This window comes from Petromyzon marinus, chromosome 51 (genome assembly GCF_048934315.1).
Source record: "Petromyzon marinus isolate PM22_M1 ecotype Great Lakes invasive population chromosome 51, UKy_Petmar_22M1.pri1.0, whole genome shotgun sequence".
Lineage (NCBI taxonomy): Eukaryota > Metazoa > Chordata > Hyperoartia > Petromyzontiformes > Petromyzontidae > Petromyzon > Petromyzon marinus.
This window is the reverse complement of record NC_133717.1, coordinates 11,960,251-11,986,226: the sequence shown is the minus strand read 5'-3', so window position 1 is coordinate 11,986,226 and position 25,976 is coordinate 11,960,251. Positions and strand designations below refer to the sequence as shown.

Here is a 25,976-nt window from a genome sequence, read left to right as displayed (position 1 = left end):
GCGCACCGCCGACGCGAGCCATTCCCCGGAATTAAAACTCGGGGTCGCCGGGTTCACACGGCTAGTGCGCTAACCACCGCGCCACCGCTCCCCCACCACCCAACAACTGCCCTCAAGTTTACATAGCGCGCGCATGCTCATCGCCCGCACTATTTCATTTACCAGCAAATTTGTACAATGTCACTTGCGCTGACAGACACACGGCAGTAGCTTTTGAAAAAAAAATTCCCTTTCATAAATGTACACGGGACACCTGCGGATTTATAACTGTGATTGATGACTGCTCGGAACAACAATGAGGGGAGCTTTAGAACCCCCGTAACCCAAATCCTCCACATTTCCATCTCTCAGGGTTCCCCACACCCCCAACCCCAGAGCACCAGAAGAAAACTTAACATCACAGGCAAGAGAAAAAACGTTGACATGAACAAGAAGAAACACAATTTTATTTACCCGCCGAGCCGCGTTTTAGGCAAGATAACTTTAAACGCTGGGCGCAACAAGAACAAAAAATGTTCTGAAAGCCTCGTTTCAAAAATATCAAGGCTGTGTGCACATGGGCAGCAGGTGTTTATTGTAAACATTACCTGGGGGAAGTGTAAACAGCCTTTGCATGTGATGGTTACAGCCCGTCATTAATGTCTCAGCACGAAAAAAACAAAAACTCTGGTACCAGCTGGAACAGATTATCATAAAGTAACGTTTTGATTTCCTCTCCGCGTGTTATGCGCGTGTGCACGGCACACCCACTGCCTGCCCAAGGCTGTTTCCTGCATGCGAGGGTAAGTCTTCTACGAGTACAACCTGAGTACGACTTTTCGCCAGTAATTACAACTACCTTCATCGCAGGTGTAATTACTGGCGAAACCTCACGGTACTCAGATTGTAAATGTCGTGGCTTGGCTCTCCAACACACAACCGGTGTTGCTGCACTAGTGACGAATTTGGCCACGTTCTGTTTACGTGACAACCCTTACCAGTTGGCTCTCGGGTGGTGGCGGGTTTAACGACACAACATTTCTACATTTACGCGATCTAACCCAAAAAAACCCTCTATGGATGATATTTGTCGCGAAAGCCTGCCACGTGTTCAGCCTTCTACGCTTTACAGAGGCAAGCTCCGCTGGACAATCAAAAACACCTCCATCCTGCGAGCCGACTGCGTGGCTACGGACTCCAAACTTTTGTGTGAAAACCGCCCCCCCACCACCACCACCGCTCACCCCCCCCCCCCTTTTTTCGTCTCCGCCCCATTATTTTTGATTGGTCAGCCGCTGCTTTTTAACTTCGCCCGCAGCCCGACATGTAAAGCGTGCGGCAATATAGGCGGTGGGGGCAAGTGGTGTTGCCTGTAGTTCCGCAACTCCCAGACAATGGCGACAGCCGCGGTGCCTCCGAAACTTTTGCCGACGGCGAGCGATGCCCCCCAAAAAGCGGCGGACGATTTGGGGGGGGGGGGGCGCCGCGTGCTCACGCGGAATAAAAAATGAAAGCCCCCAGGCCCACTTTGATGTTGGCGGATGTGCCCCGTTGCAGTTTCGTCCTAATGTGTTTTTTTAAGCCTTTGAACAAAAGCGGAATTTAACAAGGCACAAACTCCATTTATTTGTGTTAATGTTAGCGGCACTGCATCGCCCACCCCCCCGCCCCGGGGGAGACACAACAGGCAGTCGAGTTAGTTTTAAAATATCATCCCCCTCCCACACTGCCTGCCCCATTTTTTTAGCGAGCAGAATATATATTTGTCTCTGCAACGGGATTTTCCCCGACAGATGGACCGCACGCACAAAGAATGCCCGTCGCTCCACGTCACAACGAGGCGATCTCAAATGCCAAGCGCATGCGGCGAGGATTTAAAAACCGGGTTTGGCCAGACGGTTGCCTCAGCTCACAAGCGCAAGACGATTGCACAACAACAACAACGACGAATGATATTAAGGTCCCACAACCCCTCTTTTCCTTGACGTAATTTTGTTCATCGATTTTTTTTGTTCTTTAAACATTCCTGACGCTGTCCATGCGTACACAGTGCACGGCCAGCATGCGTTGTTGCGTGCACGTTACGGCCCGTTTGACAATCCCGTGCTGAATCTCGAGCCGGGGTTGACCGCCAGTCAAGATTTGGACTCGCATCCTTCCGATCGCGAATAACTCGTGCACCACATGGCCATCCAGTTGCCGGATCATTCTCGTAGCAAAAGTAGCTACACATGTAGTAACTACTACATATGTAGTAGCTACGGGCCCCGCACTTTCAAGGGCCCCGCGCTAAATGCTTTCAAGCTATCAATTTCGGTTCAGTGATTCGGCACTTGCTCTATTACTATAGTACTATACCGCCTTCACATTTTATGAACGACTGGGTGTTTAAGGTTAGCGATTTGTCGTATTATCTGGCTGTATAGCAAATGAAAAAATACAATTACTTTACTGTGCAAGTTAAACATTTGTTTTTTTTTATATTTGAGTGTTCTTTTATTTAGGGCCCCTTTATAACATCATGCTACAGGCCCCACACTAGCTTAGTCTGGCACTGTGGCCATTGTATACACTGAACTGTACAATAATAAGCATATTATTAACGTATGGCTCTTTAGCAATCCACTGCTATATGAGGGTCTCCAAATGCCAAGCAGGTTGTGGTGTGGGTTATTTGACCATACTTCACCCCGCTGGTAAGTACGCCTTGGAGAAGGCAGCTTAGCGTAGACGTGGGAGCAGAGGTATGGTACAACAATGGATTTTTCTGCACTGTCCCCTGCTGCCCACGATGTAGAGTAGCTTCCGCAGCCTACAACACTTGTTAAATATGGTCGCCCATCCAAGCATTAACCAGGCTCAAAACCTGCTCAGCTAAGCATCAAATCGCCGTGAGTATGCGGTAGCATGTAAATATAGCGATGCGTCCAGTGTATGGGAGTCACGTCTAGCCGAACAATGGTGTGGGTTTAGAGACCATATCTTACAAACACGAGCAGACAAAAGTTAATCTCCCAGTTGGGAGGTCGGCTCAGCCCCGCGTCGCTGCTGAGTAAACCAAAATTGAGTACCACTCGGGAAATTTGACAGCGATTTGTGACTCAGCCCTGCCATGGGAATGTGAAACTTCCACCATTCGCTCAGGGCTGTAAAGACCACCATCATCATCATTTTCACCGTGCTATTTAATACCGGGCCTCCCACGCTGCCATGCTGCCAACACCTTGAGGCGCCAGAACCAGTGGGTGTTGGTATTCGAGAGGGTGTGGTCCGTCAGCGATGGACGGTGACTGCAGGCACCAAATGTGGTGTTTCAGAAACGATGCACGCACTGTCGACGATGGTACAGCACCGACAACAAAAACCGCGAGCAAGAGGCCAAAGTGTGACTCGACACGACTCCCGTTCGTTTGAAGCGGGGAGGGGGGGGTGAACCCACGTTGACGCGTGTGACGTTCACGTCGCGTGGATGAAACTGAACGTGGGCGACAAGGGTAGCGGCCACCCCCAGTGGCGACGCTCGCCGGCAAGAGCCACCCGGGTTCCATTCTCGGCCTCGGGCGCCCACGTGTTCACTGCCCGCCCACGTGTTCTCTGCCCGCCCACGTGTTCTCTGTTCTCTGCCCGCCCACGTGTTCTCTGCCCGCCCACGTGTTCTCTTACCCCCTCACGTGTTCTGCGCGGGGTTTCCTTCTGGGTTCTTTCTTGTTCCTATCCTCCCGTAGCTACTAAAAGCGCGTACACACAATGTAACTGGTATTTGTGCAACAACAACAAAACATCCCAATAACGACGTAATAAATTATCACCTCTGTCACTCCACTGTGGGGTGGAGGTATGGAGGCCTCCTCCACACTGTTAGTCGTTGGGGGGGGAGGGGGGGTTGTGACCATACCTCACCGCTCTGATAATTGTGGGTTGGTAATGGGGGGGGGGGGGGGAATCACGGAACTGGTTCATACATCACTCACCGCTGATGTTGGCCAAGGCTGGGAATCGAGCTCAGGTGTCCAGGTTCAGCGCGCGTTGCGTTCACCGCTACTCTGAGGCTGTGGTGGCTGAAGTGGTTAGTTCACTGCATTCCGAATGCAGTGACCACCCAGAAATCCAGCAGCGACGTTGGGCCAATATCTGCCCAACATTTCATGTTTACCGTGCTGAGTTTGATTCCCAGCCAATATCTGAACAAATCCTGCCCCCCTTCCGCCCACTCAAACCCACACTGACCAGCGTGGTGAAGTATGGTCAAATAACCTCCATAACCAGAATGGCGCGTGGATTGTGCAGCTAGTAGTGCACTGACAATCGACCGTAAATTATTATATTATTAGTGTTTCTTATATTCTTAAAATATATTTACAATAGATCAAAGTCAAAGCGCAGTAAAGTATTGTTATTATTGATATGAATTTTACACTGTATTTACTGTGATTTATTTAAACAAATATATAAGTGTATATATGCACGCACACAAGAATGATTCAAATAATATTTTTTTAAATGCAACTGCGAAATTCAATGCTGGAATATCGGGCTACACGGAGCATTACAACAGAACGTGGCGACATTACTACTGTACTTTAAAAGAATTGATTGATGGGCAAGCAACGCCGAAACATAAAGTAAATATTTATTTTTAAATGTTATTAATGTGATGTAAACGTACGTGTATGTGTGTGTGTGTCGTATGTGTGCGTGTGTGTTTTTGGAGGGGTTCCCAAAGAAACGAACACACAATCCCGTCGCGTCAGTAACACTCGGAGTGCACGTCCGGGAGTTGAACTTTTGCGCGGGGTTGGTAATGAAACGCGGCGTGCACACGTTGCCTCTGGAAGAACGTTTTAGATCAGCGTGAGGACCTCTCTCTCTCTTATCTCGCAGCGGAGTGACCGTGGCTCCGATGGCGATTACGACGATGGCGTGGATGAAACCGTGTTGCGCTAATGCACTCGATGCAGTTCAATTCATTCCGTGGATGCACTTTCGTCCACAAAGACAAAGGTACCCCTCCCCCCAAGTACAGCTTTGTTCAGGCTGTCGGGGGGCAAGGTCAGAACGGCGCATAAGGTGGAGCCAGCGCGCCACTCCTGGTCCCCTCTGTCTACCCAGTGCTGATGTTTCACACTGCACCAGGTACTCACGTAAGGCTGGGTCCACGTAGGAGAGGCCCAGAGCCAGTTCTGGTATTCACCACTGAGGTTAACCGTGAGAAATCAAACGCAGGTTGCTGGGTTCGTAGCTACGCCTCCACCCACTTGCATGCAAAGAGAGGCCATTGGGGCGAATGCTGTGCCCGAGCACCTATTAAGGCCGGCACGGCACACAGGAGGTGGTTGGTCAGCACCACACCGAGACTCCGTTGTCTCCTCAGTGCCGATGATAACTTGCATGCGTGCACACACATGCACCCACCGCATAGGAGGGCACACTACAGTGTCACGTGGTCTCGCGGTAGTGCGTTCGCCGCGAGTTAAAGAGGTTCGTGGTTCGAATGCAGCGGCCGCCCCGGTTAATACCGCTGTGCAGTGCGCATTCACCGTAATAATACTCCGCACCGTCCGCACCATCCGCTCCACCATGGACGTTCAAGATGCCATGACGGCATTCACAAGAGTACCCAACCGAGTCCTATGCAGTGTCACGGTCCAAAGGTTTGGTTTTTTCCCAAACCTCAAACTAAAAACCTCCCCGCCCCCCCCGGCAAAATGTACTAGATTGGGATCACGTCTAACCGAGCGTCGCCTCCTTCCACTGCGAAAACATTTAACAGGGGGTCCCTCGTGAAGAACAAAAACATATAAATAAGGAGTCACGAGTCTCAGGGAGGCTCTTTCCTGGATAAACAAGCGGGGATAGAAACACAGCAGCCGCACCCCCCCAAACACGCAACGACCCCAACCACACGCAACACAACGCTAGCAAAAAAAACACTCCCTCTCTCCATCTCATCCACACGGGAGGCTCGCGGAAAAACAGGAAACGTAAGCCGAGGTCCTCACTGTCGTCGTCAGGCCCCTCCGCCCCCACCTTATTGTCCCGACGGCCACTGCAGAGGCGGTCTCCTCGCAGACACAAGAAATAAATAAATGATTCATGCGTCCAACGCAGCACTTTTCGAAGATAATCGCAGCAGCGCGTATTGATTGAACTCGTGTCATTACTTGAAGATTGCATTACGGGCAAATGCCTTTCCCCCCACCCCCACTGCCCTCCTCTCTCTCCGGCACTCTGAAATATTCAGCTGCTTCCGTCAACCTCTCTCTCTCCTGGCTCTCCCATGGCCTCGCAGTAACCCTCGACTCTTTCCTCCCTCCCGCTCTCCCTCGCTCGCCTATCAGCGCTGCTCAGTTGCATAGCAAGAAGGCGAGCTGCCACAGATGGTGTAATGGGTATCCAAGAGGTAGCCGGTTCGAATCCATCTCCTGGCGTGGCAGTCGAAATAATGGGTAGAGTTTTCTGAGATTAAACCGCCCCCCTCTCTCTCTGTGTGTCCACCCAGTAGTATACACAGTTTTGTCTGCCCCTTTCGTGCCTTATATTTGCTGTGGGGTACAATGTGGACGCTGACAGCTCTTCTAAGGCATCGAGCCAGCGTGGAGGAGTAGGCCAAATACCATCTAAGACGGCGTTAATTGGCTCAGCACGTCACGCGGGAAGTGTTTAACAATCATTGGGCGCGTGCAGCGTGGGACGAGTTCATTTGCATTTTAACGGGGAGTAAAATTGCTAAATTGCTCAACGGGGTAAAGACTTTTAGTGTGCCGATGGGTGGCGAGCATTGGAGTTTGGGAAACTCAGCCTGAACTACGACTAACAGTACCGTCATCTAGGCGAGAAATAGTCGTCGCCAATTTGAATCCAGATGCGACCGTGGCTGACGATGACGCTGAACGGCACGCGAATAGATTCGTCCGTCCGGCCCAGAAAAGGTGAACCGCTCCAAACTTCAAAAAGGGGAACTGTTGAGATTTCGGAATAAACAATGCGGGCGGGAACGCGACGGCTCCCACCTCATGCGACAAATGACTCCACTGGAATATCCACAGCAATCACCCCTGACACCCACCGTGCAAACTTGGGCAGGACCCTCCTGAAAAAGAGCCGCGTGACTCAGTGAGAGAGGGACGACAGTCGTCCCGCTCAAAACGTGGGCTTTCGCGACCAACATTATCCACCGCAAAGGTGTCATGGGTTAGATTCAAACGAAGGTGTCCACTTTGGACCCCCTCCCCCAAACTCCGCCCATGGTCAGATCGCGTAAATATAAATGTGTCATTTAACCCACCACCACCCGACACGGACAATGAGTGAGGTTTGCCACGAAAACAAAACGTGCCAATTAGTTACTTCAGCCCGCTGGTGTGTTCGAGAGTAAACCACGGTTTTATCAGCTTGTAAACATAACGCAAATCAACTTATACTGTCCTATGTACAATTCTGATACAGCTAAAAAGGCATGTTACCACCCGGAGAGCCCGCATTGTTATTTATGTAGGGACAAGCAATTCAGGATGGTAACAGTCTCGCAAGAGAGAGAAAGAAACGTTATATATAAACTCCGGGCGCCTCAATGAACAATAGCGCACTTTCGTTCCAGACCAGTCCACGCCCGGATGTTTACGGAGGTCTAGTATTTGGGAAGTGTCTATTGAAAACAAACCACCACCTCAATGATGTGACACGGAGAGAGCAAGCGAGCATACTTGCGACAAAACAAGTCGACAGCACGACTTTGGCTTGAATTTTTACGCAGTGATTCGCGACAGAATTCCTTCCACACCGCGACACGTCAGTTTCCCGTAACTGTCACGTCATTTTGCCGTCTCCTTTGCGTGGTTTGGAGGTATCTCCAGCACGAATGACGATTGCTTCAAAGTTATTCGGCTGCACTGTCACTCGACACATTCATTACCTGCCAAGTAGTCCAATCATTGCATCTTTTAGTTGTCGACACGGTCAGAAAATGACGACGACTTACAACCACCATGCCGTCGATTACTCCGGGAAACGGTTTACTTTGATGGGGAACGGCGATTTTTTTTACCGTTCATATATTATTCAAAACTTTAATTATTCTTATTTCACAAATATCAGACCGGAAATATGAACGTATATTTGTTGTTATTATATGAACGAACGACAATTATGACATAAAGATACTTTTTTAAAAAACGGACAATGTATCTTTGTGGACCTTATATCGTACAAAATATCGTAGTAATAATGTATTGACATCTCACGACAGCCCGCTGTGGGGGTCATGGGGGTCGTGAGGGTCGTGGGGGTCACGGACATCGTGGGAGTCATGGGGGTCATGGGGGTCATGGGGGTCATGGGGATCGTGGGGGTCGTGAGAGTCCGGTCACCCCCCCCCCCCCCCCTAAACGTGTGGATGTGGCGAAGAGACACCCACAGCATTTTAACAAAAAAAATCATTCTTTCTTTGATTCTGCGATTTCGCCCACCCGCCTCCCTTTTTTAAGAAACGTTCATGATGCCGATCGCAGAGCCTCAAAAGCGTCAGAGTGGCGCACGCGCAAGTTAGCTCAGCAATGAGTCGGTAGCAGTCGGACGTTGCGTACAATTCACATCTTTACCGTGCAGTACAGCAGAGTACATCTCCTCTTATCCTGTGACGAAGTTTGCGAAGAGATTGGGGGGGGGGAGTTGGCGAACTTCACAGACCCTCATAATAAACGTTTTTGGGTTAGATCGCGTTATTTATAAATGTGTCGTAACCCTCCACCACCCGACACGGCCAATCAGCAAAAAAAGTGTCACGTTAACAAAAGACAAATAGTTCACTACTTTAGCCCACCGGTGTGTTGAAGAGTGAATCCACAACATTTACAATTTTTGAGTACGACGTTTTGCTGGTAATCACATCCAGCATCATCGGGCAATTCGCCAGAATGGTGAAGCCTTCACTTGCTCCCGGTCTTAAATAGAGCACTGCATCTGAATGAGTAAAATGATGACGTCACCCTGCTGCCCTATTTAAGACCGGGAGCAAGTGAGGGCTTCACCATTCTGGCGAATTGCCCGATGATGCTGGATGTAAATACCAGCGAAACGTCGTACCCAAAAACTGTAAATGTTGTGGATTCACTCTTCAACACACCGGTGGGCTAAAGTAGTGAACCATTTGTCTTTGGTCAACGTGACACTTTTTTGCTGATTGGCCGTGTCGAGGTGGCGGAGGGTGTTATGACACATTTATAGATAACTCGATCTAACCCAAAAACGTTTATTATGAATAATATTGGTCGCGAAAGCCTACGTGTTAAATTCACAGGCCCTGTCTGTAAAGAAACCGAAACCAAAACCCACCGGGAACCATTCACAATGAGGGCACACCATCCCATCCTCGAGTTGCCATCGAGCGTCTTCGGGCGCTGCTATCAGCGTCCTTAAAATCCCACGCGGCACGACTCCTCCATAGCTCTCGAGCTTGCACTGACCGGCGTGGTGACGTTTTATCAAACCCCCCCACCCCCACCACCAACCCCGGCATGACCGCACCTCCGATTACTGTACGTACGGTAGAAAAAGAAGTTCAACATACGTACGTATCCTCAGACGTTCTGACACCACGCACTTTTATGTATTTGTTCCTCCGACTGAGCTGCCAAATACTGACCCCACCATCCCCCCCCCCCCCACCCCCCCCCCCCCCCGCGTCTCTCTGTACCTTTGCCTCTGGTGAGCATCGCGCGAGGTTCTCTCCTTCTCCTGTGCAGGTCCCACTGTCTGAAACAACACTTGCCTCGGCTGTCCGCGCGTGTGCGGCAAGCATTCCTCACACGAATTCCAGAGCGAAGGAAAATCCCTCGTCGATGCCACCACTGGCTTGACTCAACGTCTCTTCACGGCCCACTTCTCCTTGATGTGACGAATTAAAGTCGTGTATTTATCTGCATCGTGCATTCCATCCTCCCGCTGCGTGCCATGCGCATGCACAAGAGTGCCGCACACATTCATGGGTAGGGCACCCTACGAGTGATTTTTTCCCGTCTTTGCGTGCATTCAGTTTGTTGTCATCCCCCCCCCACCCACCCACCCCGCGCACCTCCGATTAGCACGGTTCGGCTGTGTACGGTGCGAAAGAAGTTCAACGTACAATGGTCAGGGAACCTCGCTGCGCATTTCTCGCAGAGTGAGTTCGACGCCCCGCCACGGTCAACACGAATAGCAGGGCGAGCGATTTCTCGAACCGATCTCCGGGACATTCTTTCATCAACTTGCACTGGCCGTCGTGGTTGAAGAGTCATCAAACAACCTCCGTGACCGACAGAGTGGGGGGTGGGTGGGGGGGGGGGAGTGGGCCTTCATCCAGAAATTGATTGACATTGGTGCGGAAAATGACGATTAAATACGATTGAAATCGAAATCAAGTATGCAGTAAAAAAGTGGTGTACACATCAAATGGGACCACTATTTAAGCACAGCATCAATGTCTAACATCTATTTATTGCGCCTTAACGGTGCTTCCCAATCACCATTCAATGCAATTCCGTTCTACTCTTTTGTAACAACGCGCACAAGCGCTTTGGCAATCCAATGGTGGATTCAAGGCTCCCAGCGCCGTGCTGTTCATGGTGAATGTTTGACCATACTTCACTATTACTGGTCACTGCAAGTTGCTTTGATGACCAAGCGGTGGGGGTGGAGGGCAGGCCAGTTGTGACATCGCTCGCCACTGATGTTAGCCATGCCGGGGAATCAAACCCAGGTCGCCAGGTTCGAAGCACGGTGCATTAACCGCGTCACCATCCGCTGCATTCTGCTGTAGTCACGTTATTTATGAGCTACTTTATTCACGCCGTGGCTCAGCACCGTCCCATTTCTCTAAGACAACAAATTCCACATTTCTGCAGGCCACTCTCCTCTCCCTCTCTCACCGCACACGACGCAGACACCGAGGGAGCGGAGTGGTTTGCATCGCGATAGTAAACATCCACTCCCATGCACATTGCTCGCTCACTCACATGCACAAAGGCACAGATCCCCCTTATAGCCTTGACATAATTTTGGGGCAAGTGCTGTTAGCGAGCACCTATGAAGGCCGGCACGGCACACACGAGGGGGTGGGTGGCCAGCACAACGCGCATTAATTTGCAGCTGAGTCGACCTCGGGGAGGCCCAGGTCCGGTTCAGACAATCGTCGCTGTTATTGGCCTCGAAACAGGATATCGAACTCGGGCGCACTGGGTTTCGTAGTGCAGTGCGCCAACCACCACGCCACCGCTCCCCCCACACATGTGCACGTACACACACGCGCCACTGGCCATCAGCCTGTCAGATAGAATTGAGGTCAGTGCCCCTGCACTACGGGGAACTTTGGACGGACTGCGATACACATCGGCAGCAACGCACGCTTGTGGCGCTGACGCTCGCTGGACCCGTGCTAATCACCGCTCGTTCGGTCTTCAAGCTACTCGTGAGATGCCCAAGTGACAAGAAGAGAGTTGACAATGGGTCCCCGGAGGTACGGCTGTCCAGCCAGGTGGCTCAGCTGTAGAGCGAGCGGCTCGCAAACGGAAGGTCGCGAGTCCAACTCCTGTGTGGGCGGATTGACTCAGCCCATCGTCCCTCCGTGGAGGGGCAATGAAATAGGCGCCCAATTTGTGGGGAGGTCCACAGTGGTTGTCCTTATCAGAATCAGAATCAGAAAGGGTTTTATTCGCCATGAAAGTTCACACAGACACGGAATTTACTTTGGTAGGATGGTGCATACATTCAACATATAGGAATCTAAAATCTTAAATAAGTGGTAAACAAGTCTTACTATAATAATAATAAGGGTTCAAAATCTAACTAACACCAAGGGGCTAAAGTATATAAAATTGAATAAATATCGAATATAAAATAGCTATAAGATACAATCTAAAAATTAACAAAATACAAATATGGAGAGGCTCAGCCCTAGCCATAGGAATGTGGAATGTCCACCACTGGCTCGAGGTTATAAAGAGACGTGCGCCACCTCAGGGCACATTTGAGGAAGAAATCGCTCCGACTTGACTACAGGACTGGTCACGGATCTTCCTCGAATGAATTATGATACACGCTGAAGCGAACGACCCACAGCGGCCACGCCAGATGGGGCACCCATCGCCCATTCAAAGCGGACGGTCGGAGAGAGAGAAGCCCCGGCGACATGCGACTGCGGAAATCCAGACCACGGCCATAGGGGGGCCCATAGGGGACCGCATCGCGACCCCGCGGTTAAAGTCAGCGGAGGCGTTGTGAAGACCCCCCCCCCCCCGCTCGGCTTCCACCCGAGGCTGTGCTCCGGCTATCTGTCCTGCACGTGATGGACTACATCAGTTGCGAGACAGAGCCACGCGCGAGAAGACTCGCAGTGCTCGAGTATTTTATCTCGCGTGTGACGACAAGTTCCACGGATGCACGTGTTTTATTGTGCACGATTAGAACGAGGCGGGGCCTAGAGGTCATTTTATGTCGTTCGTGTAAGCTGTCATTTTAGAGGCCCATTCACTGTATTTATTGGCAAAATAAACTCAACTTGCTCACGTCCGAATGTAACAGTTTTGTTGCCTTGGATTATATATTTTGTTTGAAGAGACTGGCCCCTGCCATAGGAGAGTGGAATTTCCACCACTGATTTATAGTGTTAAACAAATGATGAGCACTGCGTCGATGCTCATGAGCAGGAAATAACTTTGACTTCAAAAAAACTTTAATACTTGTTGATATGTTTAAAAATGTATATATCACGTGACAGATTTTTAAGCACATGATACAGGACCACAGCCGATTCAAACACAACCGCACCTGCCCCCGTATAAATGTCACATGGCCAGACTCACGCTCTCCTATTTCTTTGCTTACACGCCGGTTACGTTTTACCATTCCGCACCCATTACATGTATTACTACTGACGCAAGTTACTAGAACAGAGTACACACCAACAATCCACAAAGCTCTTCACAGAAAAGGAGCCGCACATCAAATACACGTCACGGCCGTGCCGCATTTTTTAAAATCGCGGTTTTGCCGAGCACGTTCCCAAAGGCTCCAGAATGCCAAGCGTCCAGCAACAAACAGCGCTATTGAGAGTTGTGATTAATAATTGAACTATTTTTTGTACTTTTTTGTTACCAGGTAAGGCCCCACTGAGCTGTGTAGCTGATTTTTCAGAAGCGACCTGGCGAGCACCAACGAGAGCTCAACGAAGTGGCTTGTGAACGTGTGGAAATGTAGAGCAGCCAGCCAAAAAAACTGGAAGCGCACGTTTCTAAAATCTGGAGGGGGGGGGGGGGGGAAACCCGGAGGACCCTGGATAAAAATCCACACGACCACGGGGGAGAGAGAGAGACCACGGACACTCCAAATATACAGGCGTCTGGTTCGGGATCGAACTCATGACCCTCCTCCTGCATACCAGGCGAGACGTGTAACAACATCTTACCACCGCCGGTACATAGTAGCAGTAAAGATGCGGCCGCTAGAAGCGCCTGTCGCGACACGCGAGTCCCGCGTAACTTTCAGTTCGCCAGCATGTTCACGACACGGAAGCCAGCACGATGACCACACACAACGCACAAATACCATTCTCTCATTTCCCTCCTAGGCGCACCGCAGTCGCATTTAACTTTCTCGCTGCAGTAAACAAAAACAAAAACCTTTCCGACCCGCGACACGTTCCTTAACTCGCGCCACGAAAATTGCAATTTAAAAACGAACTACATCGGCCGTTCGTTTTCGCAGCTGGGCATTTGGGGACGGGCGTCTTGTCGGCGAGAGAGGAAGTTGTTTTTGCGTGTCTCTCTCTCTCCTCGGCGCTCAAGGCCGAAGATAACGAGGGGGTGTCCGCGCTATCGTTGTGCGACACGCGCGCCGTCGTGAAGCGTCACGATTAGTCCCCCCACGGACTCGCGGTCAAAAGACAAAGATCCCCCGTGTAGCCTGTAACAGACCGTCGGGGCAAGTGCTGTTAGCGAGTAGCGAGCACCTTTGGAGGCCGGCACGGCACACTTGAGGGGGTGGTGCGGTGGCCAGCAACCACGCCCGGCCGCCTTTGTCTCCCCAGTGGGCGATGTTTGCGCGCCGCACCAGGTACTCATTTGCGACTGAGTCGACATAGGGGAGGCCCAGGACCGGTTCAGATAATCGTCACGGGTGTTTGCCGTGAGCGGGAATCGAACTCGGGTCGCCGGGTTCGTAGCGCAGCGTGGCGCTAACCGCTGCACCACCGCTCCCCCAACTCGTAGTCGGGGCACGACAGACACGGCGGTGACGCGACAATGTTCGGCGTGGCGCGCATACACTCGCCCGGCAAAGTCCGCGAAGCACAAGTGACCGTGAGGGCCAGGCTCGTGGCACATGGCTTAGACAAAGGGGGGTTTTGCTTTCAAAGCCACGAGCCGCATGCCTAGGGCCAGGAGCAGGCCCAGCAAGGGGGGGGGGGGTGTATGACGTGGGTCTCCCCTTGAGAGAGGAGAGGCAGTGTCTGCTTTGTGTTTGATTGAAATCGTGACCCATGCCAGCGTGCGCATAGCTGCTACGGTTGGGTTGAAAACACTTGCCCGTGTTTAGCACCAGCGCACTATCAATTGACCCGAGTCAGTTGCGGAATTTTCTTTCATCTTTTATAATGTTTGTTTGTAAGTGCGATAAGTTTTGAGCAGATGGCTTCCCGCCCACCACCACCAACCACCACACACCACCCGCCGTTACAAACCTGCCTGTGCACCAGCACGATATGTACTGACGTTTCAGTGAGGTCGGATTAAACAACAAAAATGGGGAATGCAGATTTTTGCCGTTCGGACGTCCAGCAAAGCGGTGTTCATTGTTGACCACGTGGCTTCAGCGGTCCAAACTCCACAGCCCGAGTCGCGCCCTGTGTGCCCTTCCTGGCCAAATGTGTGAGTTTAGCATCGCGTAAAATGTCCCAAGCAACCTTGAGCTAGGATACTTTACTATGCGGTTGTGAATGTGCGACTACGGATACGTTGTTTTGGCCGTCTGGAACGATATTTCCTTCCGACATTAGGAAGGCGCTGGAGCTATGCACTTTAAACTCATCTCGGGTTGAAAACTAATGTCTTTTGTTTATTGTCCTTCCTCCCCCCCCCACACCTCCAATTAGTACGGCTGGCTACGTACATAAACAAGCCGACACTTTCTCAATTATCGCATACATTCAAAAATCATTATCAAAAGCCGGCTTAAAAAGTTCATTTTTGGATGGTCTGAAATGTTTTTTTTCTCAAAACTGATCGAGAAATGTTATGTCACAGGAAGTGATGTCACTTCCATAGGGTCACTTCTTTGCTTTTCCCACCAAAAGAGCAGCCACCACGGGAAGTCATTGAGACGATGCGTTGGTGTCGCTTTTTTACTTTACGTATAAAAATATAAACATCCTCACATTAAAATTATGTTTATGCCGATTACATTTTACGTAAATATATTTAAATTAAATGTTTGTTCAAAAGTGTTAAAAGGACATAAATGGGGGTTATAAACAATTAACGTTACACGAACATTTTTTTTCACATTTAAATCCATGGCAATGAGAAATAAAATCTGAAAATGGCCCGCAAAATTGAATACGAATCTCACCCCTAATATTCAGCAATGTGATATGTACACATTACTCAACCGTGAGATGAAATACTGGCCAGTTGAGACACATGATACAGGGCGACCTGGCTTACGTCAAGTCATTGTGAAGGCACGCATTGTCTAGGAACATTTAACATTTCGTGAACCTAGCCAAGATTTGAGGAAAGTACAGTGCTGTACTTTGAGAAACACGTCACGCTCTCGAAATCAACGACGGTGGATCGCTCTTCGTCTGCGGTGGGCACACAAAGTGTGGGGCCCATTTCCAGAATCTGTGGCAACTTTTGAGTTGTCTCGCGTTTTTTTGTTTTTAATGAGACTATTCGGCGATAATTCATTGGCAAATGGTGCACAAGCGCAAATAATAATTTAGAAAAAAATATATAAAATCGGCAACGTTTTGGGCAAATAGCCCTGACGTCACAGCATAATAAATACACTCCAGAGAGACCGGGCAAATAGTGGGGGTAGTAGGGAGCGTTCTGTTGGGTGATGTGTTGATGAAGTGGGTGGCGTGGCGGCGGCTCAGTGGTTAGCACGCTCACCCGCGGCACCGCACAGGCGTCTACCTGAGTTCAATATCCGGTCACAGCTCTAACGTTGGTCGTAGTGGCAAGATGCATTTCTGAATCGGCCCTGCCCCCCCCCTCCTCATTTCACCAACTCTCCGTGAGCAGTGTGGTGAAGTACGGTCAAACAACCCCCAAGACCGACATATGGTGTGTGGGGGGGGGGGCATTACCCCGCAGTGGATAGACAAAGTGCTGTACATATTTGTTAGATATGGAATCAGAATCTGTATTTGTACCGGAAGAATCGGATGAGCTATGAATCTCTTTTTGAAGGAGCCCTGGCAAAGGGCTTGAGAGAGGTGAGCGCAAACGCAATCCAGGTGTGACACAACAACCCGCACCTCCGAATTCGCACGGTTGGCATGACGTTCAACATGCATAAAATACAGCACAAGCGTCCGAATCGCTAGTGACTGTAATATCGCCAGAAATCTCAAAATGTTGGATATGAGAACATCTACAGAAAATTACAGTCACGACATGCACAATTGCTGTACGTTACCGGACAAAGAATTACGTGCAAAACTCCATTAAAAGATGGGGGGGGGGGTGGGTATAGTTCTTCACTGTGCTCTACAAGTACTGTAAGGGAATGTACGAGTGATTGAGAAGGCATCGCTGTGCACGCGAAAAAGGTCGGATTCGTCCACGCCAAAATGAAATGACAGTGGCACCATCACGCGCATACACTGCACTTGGCACGAGCGGCTAATCGATGGGGGCGGACGTGCGACAGACGTGACGCACGAACGTGGGGCTCGCGTGCGTAACATTTCAGTCGCGGGGATAGACGTTTCACTCGGAACCCTGACCAGAACCCCCGGTGATGAGAAATCGCGACCGCATATGCGACCTTGGTGACGTGCATATTAACGCGTAAATCGACAACCTCAGCGTAATTGTTTGTACAGTGGCTGCTGGTGATTGTCAAGTTCAGCGTGGTGGAGGTGGGGGGGGGATAATGATGACCCAAAGCGATTAAACCTCTTTAAAATTAACCCACCAGGGTCTTCTTTAATGTCGGGGTCATACAACGCGGTCGACGAGACGCGTAGCATTCACGGAACTTGCATTACCAGTTGACCCAGTGCTACAAAAAGAATAAACGTAGAAACTGGTCCAAGTGGCAAGCCCATCTACAACTACTGTGGGTCAAATCTGGTATTACCGTCGCCATCATAATAATCATCAGCGGCAGCCGTGATCTTTCATCCACTTCTGGATTAAAGGGCCTCGAAAATCTCCGGCCGTCTCCCACAGCAGTGACCCATGACCTGGGCCACGTAGAAAGTGGCCTCTGATCTGGGCCACACACAAAGAGGTGGCCCATGACCTGGGCCACGTAGAAAGAGGTGGCCCATGACCTGGGCCACGTGGAAAGAGATCCTGGGCCACCTTTTGCCCGTCGGCTCCCAATGCAGTTGCCACCGTCTTACACACTTTGATAGCGACGCCAACTGCCGCAGTCACGCAAGGCGGTCGTCATCAGGACTCGCGGTCAATATACGCGCGTGCACCTTGGGCGAGTCGGGAAGACTTTCGTGAAGGTCTCCACAACTGTGACCTATTAAACAGCTGAAAACAAAGCGCAGCTATTGGGGGGGGGGTCAGAGTGACACAGCATTGGTGGGGGGGGGGGGGGGGGCAGGCGGATGTGCCCCACCCTCCACCAGTGCCGTGGGGTGCCCCTGGCAGGGTCTTCAAAGTGACGTTACACTTCGATTGAAATCGATTGCAGTATGGGGGGACCTTTTACTCATGCGGGCTCGCAAGCGCGAAATCAAATTAAATATGGCTTAAGGCTTCCAGAGGAGGCAATGTCCCGTGCATACGACTGCACTGTAAAACAAACACAGACACACACACACCGTGCACGTATTTGTGCATAATTGTACAAACAAAATAATGGGCCATGTTCTATGCACTGCTGGATGAGGGGGGGCCCTCCTCGGTACCGCCTCCACCCCGCTTTGACGGTTTTGCCACGACGAGGTTCCATCTCGCTCATGCGTGACCTGACCGTATCGTTCCATCGTATCTCTCTGGGCGGCGGTCTCTTCCCCTTGCTCCCTCCTTTCGACTGCGACTCTGTCGCCAGTCTTGCCCCGTCAGCTACCCTCCCCCCCCAACCCACCCACCCCCGTTCAAGCGACACGTACAGGAGCCACTTTTCCAAACGGTTCAAAGTGATGTCCCTCGATTTTGTCCTCCGGGACTCACGTTCCCGTCTCTCAGTGTGTAATTCTAAGCGTGGCTCTTTCAGGGTTGTTATTCCACCTTCTTTGTTACCTCCGATCGGCGCGGTTGGCTGCGAACGGTGCGAAAGAAGTTCAACGTACTGCACCAGTCCACATTTACAATCCACGTGTCAGAGCAGGCGATACGGACCGATTGGGAAAACGTTCCTCTTTTTAGGCACACTGAAATACTACCTTTTGTTCATTGAAAAAAATAATTGAGGTTGTAATTCGTTGATTTCAAAGTTGCACATTATACCCATGGGCACACGCATTGCGTATTACACAGACACGTACAGCAGCGGGATCTTGTAAGGTCGCAGTGGAGCTGACGTTAAAACGAACCAGATGTATATTATTTGTCCAGATGTCACAGTTTCTAGAGACGCATTCAGTTTGTTTTGTACAATACCCACCAGCATCATTGAACAACAGTAACACAATCATCGGATTAATACGAGGCCATGGCTATACACACACACACCCCAGAGACACGGAGACACAACTTGACATCGACCGAGGGAAACTCATGGCGAGAAACAGACAAAACGCAGACATGTGGGCAGACTTTCAGATGGGCAGACAGCCAGCTTGACAGTCGGAGAACAAGCAGACTTCCACGCAGACGGACACAGGCAACTGCATTCGTATGTAAAAGCATATCACAAAAAGAGGGAAAACAGGAGACACGAGCAGACGCGCAGACAGAAATGATTGACAAACCCCAAACAGATAGACAGGGAGGCAGACACACATGCACATAAACAGTACATAGAATCACAACACACACACGGAACATGTACAGAGATATAATTAACATAGAGGCTGACAGACAGCCTTACCAAAGACAACACAGGCAGGAACAAACAAGACACACACATAACAGATACAAACACACAAGCTTACATAAACTTAATAGGCTACCATAATATAGATTTTCTTTACCGATCTAACCCCCAAAAAATAACCTATATTATGGATCATATTGGTCGCAAAAGCCTACGCTACCATATACACTGATTTAATGACAAATAGGCAGACAGACGTACCATACAAAAGACAAATATCCCATGTATAGCCCTAACAGACTGTTGGGGCAAGTGCTGTTAGGCAGGCACGGCCACACGAAGGGGTCGGTGGCCAGCACCACGCCCGGCCGCCTTTGTTTCCCCAGTGGGCGATGTTTGCACACCGCACCGGGTACTTCATTTCAGGCTGAGTCGACCTAAGGGAGGCCCAGGATCGGCTCAGAAAATCGTCACCGGCGTTGGCCGTGAGCGCGCTGACCGCTACAACTACCGCTCCCCAAAGAGTATGCACACAGCGACACACAGACACGTACCACACACGGCGACACACAGACACGTACCACACACAGACACGTACCACACAGAGCGACACACAGACACGTACCACACACAGCGACACACAGACACGTACCACACACGGCGACACACAGACGCGTACCACACACGGCGACACACAGACACGTACCACACACAGACACGTACCACACAGAGCGACACACAGACACGTACCACACACGGCGACACACAGACACGTACCACACACAGCGACACACAGACACGTACCACACACAGCGACACACAGACACGTACCACACACGGCGACACACAGACACGTACCACACACAGACACGTACCACACAGAGCGACACAAAGACACGTACCACACACAGCGACACACAGACATGTACCACACACAGACACGTACCATACACGGCGACACACAGACACGTACCACACACGGCGACACACAGACACGTACCACACACAGCGACACAGACACGTACCACACACAGACACGTACCACACAGAGCGACACACAGACACGTACCACACACGTACCACACACAGACACGTACCACACAGAGCGACACAGAGACACGTACCACACACAGACACGTACCGCACACGGCGACACCAGACACGTACCACACACAGACACGTACCGCACACGGCGACACACAGACACGCACCACACTCGACGACACACAGACACGTACCACACACGGAGACACACAGACACGTACCACACACGGCGACACACAGACACGTACCTCACACGGCGACACACAGACACATACCTCACACGGCGACACACAGACACGTACCACACACGGCGACACACAGACACGTCCCACACACGGCGACACACAGACACGTACCACACACGGCGACACACAGACACGTACCACACACGGCGACACACAGACACGTACCACACACAGCGACACAGAGAGACGCACCACACACACACAGACACGTACCACACACAGCGACACACAGACACGTACCACACACGGCGACACACAGACACGTACCACACACGGCGACACACAGACACGTACCACACACAGCGACACACAGACACGTGCCACACACAGACACGTACCACACACGGCGACACACAGACACGTACCACACACGGCGACACACAGACACGTACCACACACAGCGACACACAGACACGTACCACACACAGACACGTACCACACACGGCGACACACAGACACGTACCACACACGGCGACACGTACCACACACAGACACGTACCACACACAGCGACACACAGACACGTACCACACACAGACACACGCATCATACAAAGACACAGACACACGCACCACACACAGACACACGCACCATACAAAGACACACACAGACACACGCACCATACAAAGACACAGACACACGCACCATACAAAGACACAGACACACGCACCATACAAAGACACACACAGACACACGCACCATACAAAGACACAGACACACGCACCATACAAAGACACAGACACACGCACCATACAAAGACACAGACACACGCACCATACAAAGACACAGACACACGCACCATACAAAGACACACACACACGCACCATACAAAGACACACACACAGACGCACCTACAGACAGATGTACCAAACACACAGATACACCCAGACGTACCATACAAAGACACACACACACGTAGTATATACTGTATAAACTTACACAAAACGCAAAGATCCCCTGCCTAACCTCTAAGTGGCTTGTCTGGGGGGTCGAAGTGCTGTGGGTCAGCACCAGACTACCCCCCCACCAGGCACGACGCAGAGACAGACAGAAGGCAGACCCGTGACAAGCCAGACGGGAAGAGCCCAGTATCTAAGAGTCCGTAGCAGCAGTAGCAGTCAAAGCAGCAGTAGCTGTAGTAGCAGCAGTAGCAGTCATAGCAGCAGTAGCAGCAGCAGCAGTAGCAGAGGTCATAGCAGCAGTAGCAGTAGTAGCAGCAGTAGCAGTCGCAGTAGCAGTCATAGCAGCAGTAGCAGCAGTAGCAGAGGTCATAGCAGCAGTAGCAGTCATAGCAGCAGTAGCAGCAGCAGTAGCAGAGGTCATAGCAGCAGTAGCAGTAGTAGCAGCAGTAGCAGTCGCAGTAGCAGTCATAGCAGCAGTAGCAGCAGCAGTAGCAGAGGTCATAGCAGCAGTAGCAGTCATAGCAGCAGTAGCAGCAGTAGCAGTCATAGCAGCAGTAGCAGCAGTAGCAGTCATAGCAGCAGTAGCAGAGGTCATAGCAGCAGTAGCAGTCATAGCAGCAGTAGCAGCAGCAGTTGCAGAGGTCATAGCAGCAGTAGCAGTCATAGCAGCAGTAGCAGTCAAAGCAGTAGCAGTCAAAGCAGTAGCAGTCATAGCAGCAGTAGCAGCAGCAGTCGCAGCAGCAGTAGCAGTCATAGCAGCAGTCGCAGCAGCAGTAGCAGCAGTAGCAGTCGTAGCAGCAGCAGTCGTAGCAGCAGCAGTAGCAGCAGCAGCAGTACGTACTTGTGGCGAGGAAGCAGTCGGTAAGCCGCCGCAGGCAGCCGGTGTGCTCGTTATCCATGGTTGTCACTCTCGCAATAATTGCTGTGACGATGCCGCCGCCGCCGCTGCTGCTGCTGCTGATGGTGGTGGTGATGATGATGATGATGATCAAGATTTCTCCCGTTCGGAATCTTCTTCAGCTGATGCGACGAGACAGCCCCCACCACCACCCCCGTGCTCCTCTCCCACCCCCCACCCCCCCGACTGCGTGTGTCACATAGCAAGGTACCGGCACGACGAGAACAGCCGTCTCAGGCGTGCTGCGGACGGTAGCGGCCAAAGTGGCCTGGCCGGCAATAGCAGCAGCAGCAGCAGCAGCCACCACCACCTCCTCTTCTTTAAACAAACCTCGCCTTAGCTATTGCGCTCACACGCATAGACGTAAGCTGCGTGGTCACTGCTGTCTAATAGTGTGCCCCCCCCCCACACACACACCACCTCCCAAACCTCGACTGACAGACGGCACCCCCCCCCCCCCAAGCCGGCCTACGGGAGCTCTTCCACCCTCGCAGCAGCAGCAGCAGCAGGAGGAGGATGCAGCGAGCAGCCAGCACGGAGCTGTTGCAGGTCTCCGACCTGTTTCGCCTGGTCGCGAGTGACCGTCAAGCGTGGGGATTGTCGCCCCGAACGATTGCCTCTTCGCAAATGGCACCGAGTCGAAGGCTTGCTCAAGAACGCGCAAGCCAAGGAGAACCCCGTCGGCATCACCGCTTAGCGGCGGACTGCTGCTGCTGCTGCTACGGGCAATATGCACTCCAAGTGCATATTGCAATTCCACAGGGGGATATATTCCCTTAGCATGTCTGTTATATGTATTACAAATAAACGCGCGTGTGTGTGCCCTCTATGTGTGTATATGCGGCCGAGACGATAGCTGTAACGGTCAAGATGTACGCCTGTCAGACAGACGGCACCAGCAATGTCCCATCGCGCTGCAGACGACTTCAAATACATCCATCCCATGCATCCCTAATAGCACGCATCTATCGCTGTGAACTTGGCAGCATTGCTCTCTCTCTGTCTGTCTCCTTTCAACTTGCGTGCCTGTGTCTTACTACAAACCCAACTTCTGTTCCATCCCCTGCTCTGTCGAAACCATCTATCCCCTTCCTCTCTCTCGCTCTGCGTCGCGTTTCTCTGTGTGTGTGTGCCACTCTCCCAATCTCGCTCGACTCGCTCTCTCCTCCCTACGTCATCGCCTAATGCACCACCCCCCACCACTCCCAACCTCACGGCAAAGCAAACGCCCCACACACACACACGCAGCCGGCTAACACACACACGCAGCAGGCTAGCACACACACGCAGCCGGCTAACACGCACACACGCAGCCGGCTAACACGCACACACGCAGCCGGCTAACACACACACGCAGCCGGCTAACACGCACACACGCAGCAGGTTAACACGCACACACGCAGCAGGCTAACACGCACACACGCAGCAGGATAACACACGCAGCCGGCTAACACACACAGCAGGCTAACACACACACGCAGCCGGCTAACACGCACACACGCAGCCGGCTAACACACACACGCAGCCGGCTAACACACACACGCAGCCGGCTAACACACACGCAGCCGGCTAACACGCACACACACGCAGCAGGCTAACACACACACGCAGCAGGCTAACACACACACGCAGCAGGCTAGCACACACACGCAGCAGGCTAGCACACACACGCAGCAGGCTAGCACACACACGCAGCAGGCTAACACACACACACAGCAGGCTAACACACACACGCAGCCGGCTAACACGCACACACGCAGCCGGCTAACACACACACGCAGCCGGCTAACACACACACGCAGCCGGCTAACACACACGCAGCCGGCTAACACGCACACACACGCAGCAGGCTAACACACACACGCAGCAGGCTAACACACACACGCAGCAGGCTAACACACACACGCAGCAGGCTAGCACACACACGCAGCAGGCTAACACACACACGCAGCAGGCTAACACACACACACAGCAGGCTAACACACACGCAGCCGGCTAACACGCACACACACGCTGCAGGCTAACACACACACGCAGCAGGCTAGCGCACACACACGCAGCCGGCTAACAAACACACGCAGCAGGCTAGCACACACACACGCACGCAGCTGGCTAACACGCACACACACGCAGCCGGCTAATACACACACACGCAGCCGGCTAACACACACACACACGCAGCAGGCTAATACACACACACGCAGCAGGCTAACACACACACGCAGCAGGCTAACACACACGCAGCCGGCTAGCACACACACACGCAGCAGGCTAACACACACACGCAGCAGGCTAACACACACACACGCAGCAGGCTAACACACACACGCAGCAGGCTAACACACACGCAGCCGGCTAGCACACACACGCAGCAGGCTAACACACACGCAGCAGGCTAACACACACGCATCTGGCTAACGCAGCCGGCTAACACACACACGCAGCTGGCTAGCACACACACACGCAGCAGGCTAACACACACGCAGCAGGCTAGCACACACACACGCAGCAGGCTAACACACACACGCAGCAGGCTAACACACACACGCAGCAGGCTAACACACACACGCAGCAGGCTAACACACACGCAGCAGGCTAACACACACACGCAGCAGGCTAACACACACACGCAGCCGGCTAGCACACACACACGCAGCAGGCTAACACACACGCAGCCGGCTAACACACACACGCAGCAGGCTAACACACACGCAGCCGGCTAGCACACACACGCAGCAGGCTAACACACACGCAGCAGGCTAGCACACACACGCAGCAGGCTAACACACACGCAGCAGGCTAACACACACGCAGCAGGCTAACACACACGCAGCCGGCTAACACACACACACGCAGCAGGCTAACACACGCAGCCGGCTAACACACACACGCAGCAGGCTAACACAGACGCATCCGGCTAACACACACGCAGCAGGCTAACACACACACACGCAGCAGGCTAACACACACGCAGCAGGCTAACACACACACACGCAGCAGGCTGACACACACGCAGCAGGCTAATACACACACATGCAGCAGGCTAACACACACGCAGCAGGCTAATACACACACATGCAGCAGGCTAACACACACGCAGCAGGCTAACACACACACACGCAGCAGGCTGACACACACGCAGCAGGCTAATACACACACATGCAGCAGGCTAACACACACGCAGCAGGCTAATACACACACATGCAGCAGGCTAACACACACACAGCAGGCTAACGCACAGACACGCAGCAGGCTGACACACACGCAGCCGGCTAACACACACACACGCAGCAGGCTAACACACACAAGCAGCAGGCTAACACACACGCAGCAGGCTAACACACACACATGCAGCAGGCTAACACACACGCAGCAGGCTAACACACACACGCAGCAGGCTAACACACACACGCAGCAGGCTAACACATGCAGCAGGCTAACACACACACGCAGCAGGCTAACACACACACACGTAGCAGGCTAACGGTGTGGCAACGGCATCGTCCGCCTGGCGTGACGTCAGCTGAGAGCTGATTTACCCAAGAGATTGCAATTACGCACTCGTTTATTTCATTTTATATTTAACTTCTCCTTCCTGCGTGTATGTGGGGGGGGGGTCCCCTTCTCCCCCCTCCCCCACCACACTGCCACGCAAAACACGCAGCCTCCACCCGCCTTCCTTGCTGCTATGATCTGTGGTGTCGTCTCGCACAACC

At 51.9% G+C, this 25,976-nt stretch overlaps 1 protein-coding gene across 6 annotated transcripts in view; it reads right to left on the bottom strand.

Moving 5' to 3' along the window:
• The window catches only part of PDE10A (phosphodiesterase 10A), a 148,895-nt gene that overhangs the window by 58,199 nt on the left and 64,720 nt on the right, over window positions 1-25,976 (bottom strand). The window contains exon 1 of one of the 6 annotated variants that reach the window (XM_076074996.1): window positions 22,204-22,383. The exons of the other annotated variants lie outside the window; for them this stretch is intronic. Within the exon in view, the coding sequence (XP_075931111.1) occupies window positions 22,204-22,261 (58 nt within the window). The 5' untranslated portion in view covers window positions 22,262-22,383. Of the gene's footprint in view, window positions 1-22,203; window positions 22,384-25,976 lie in introns of those variants that run through there. 6 annotated transcript variants of the gene reach the window in all.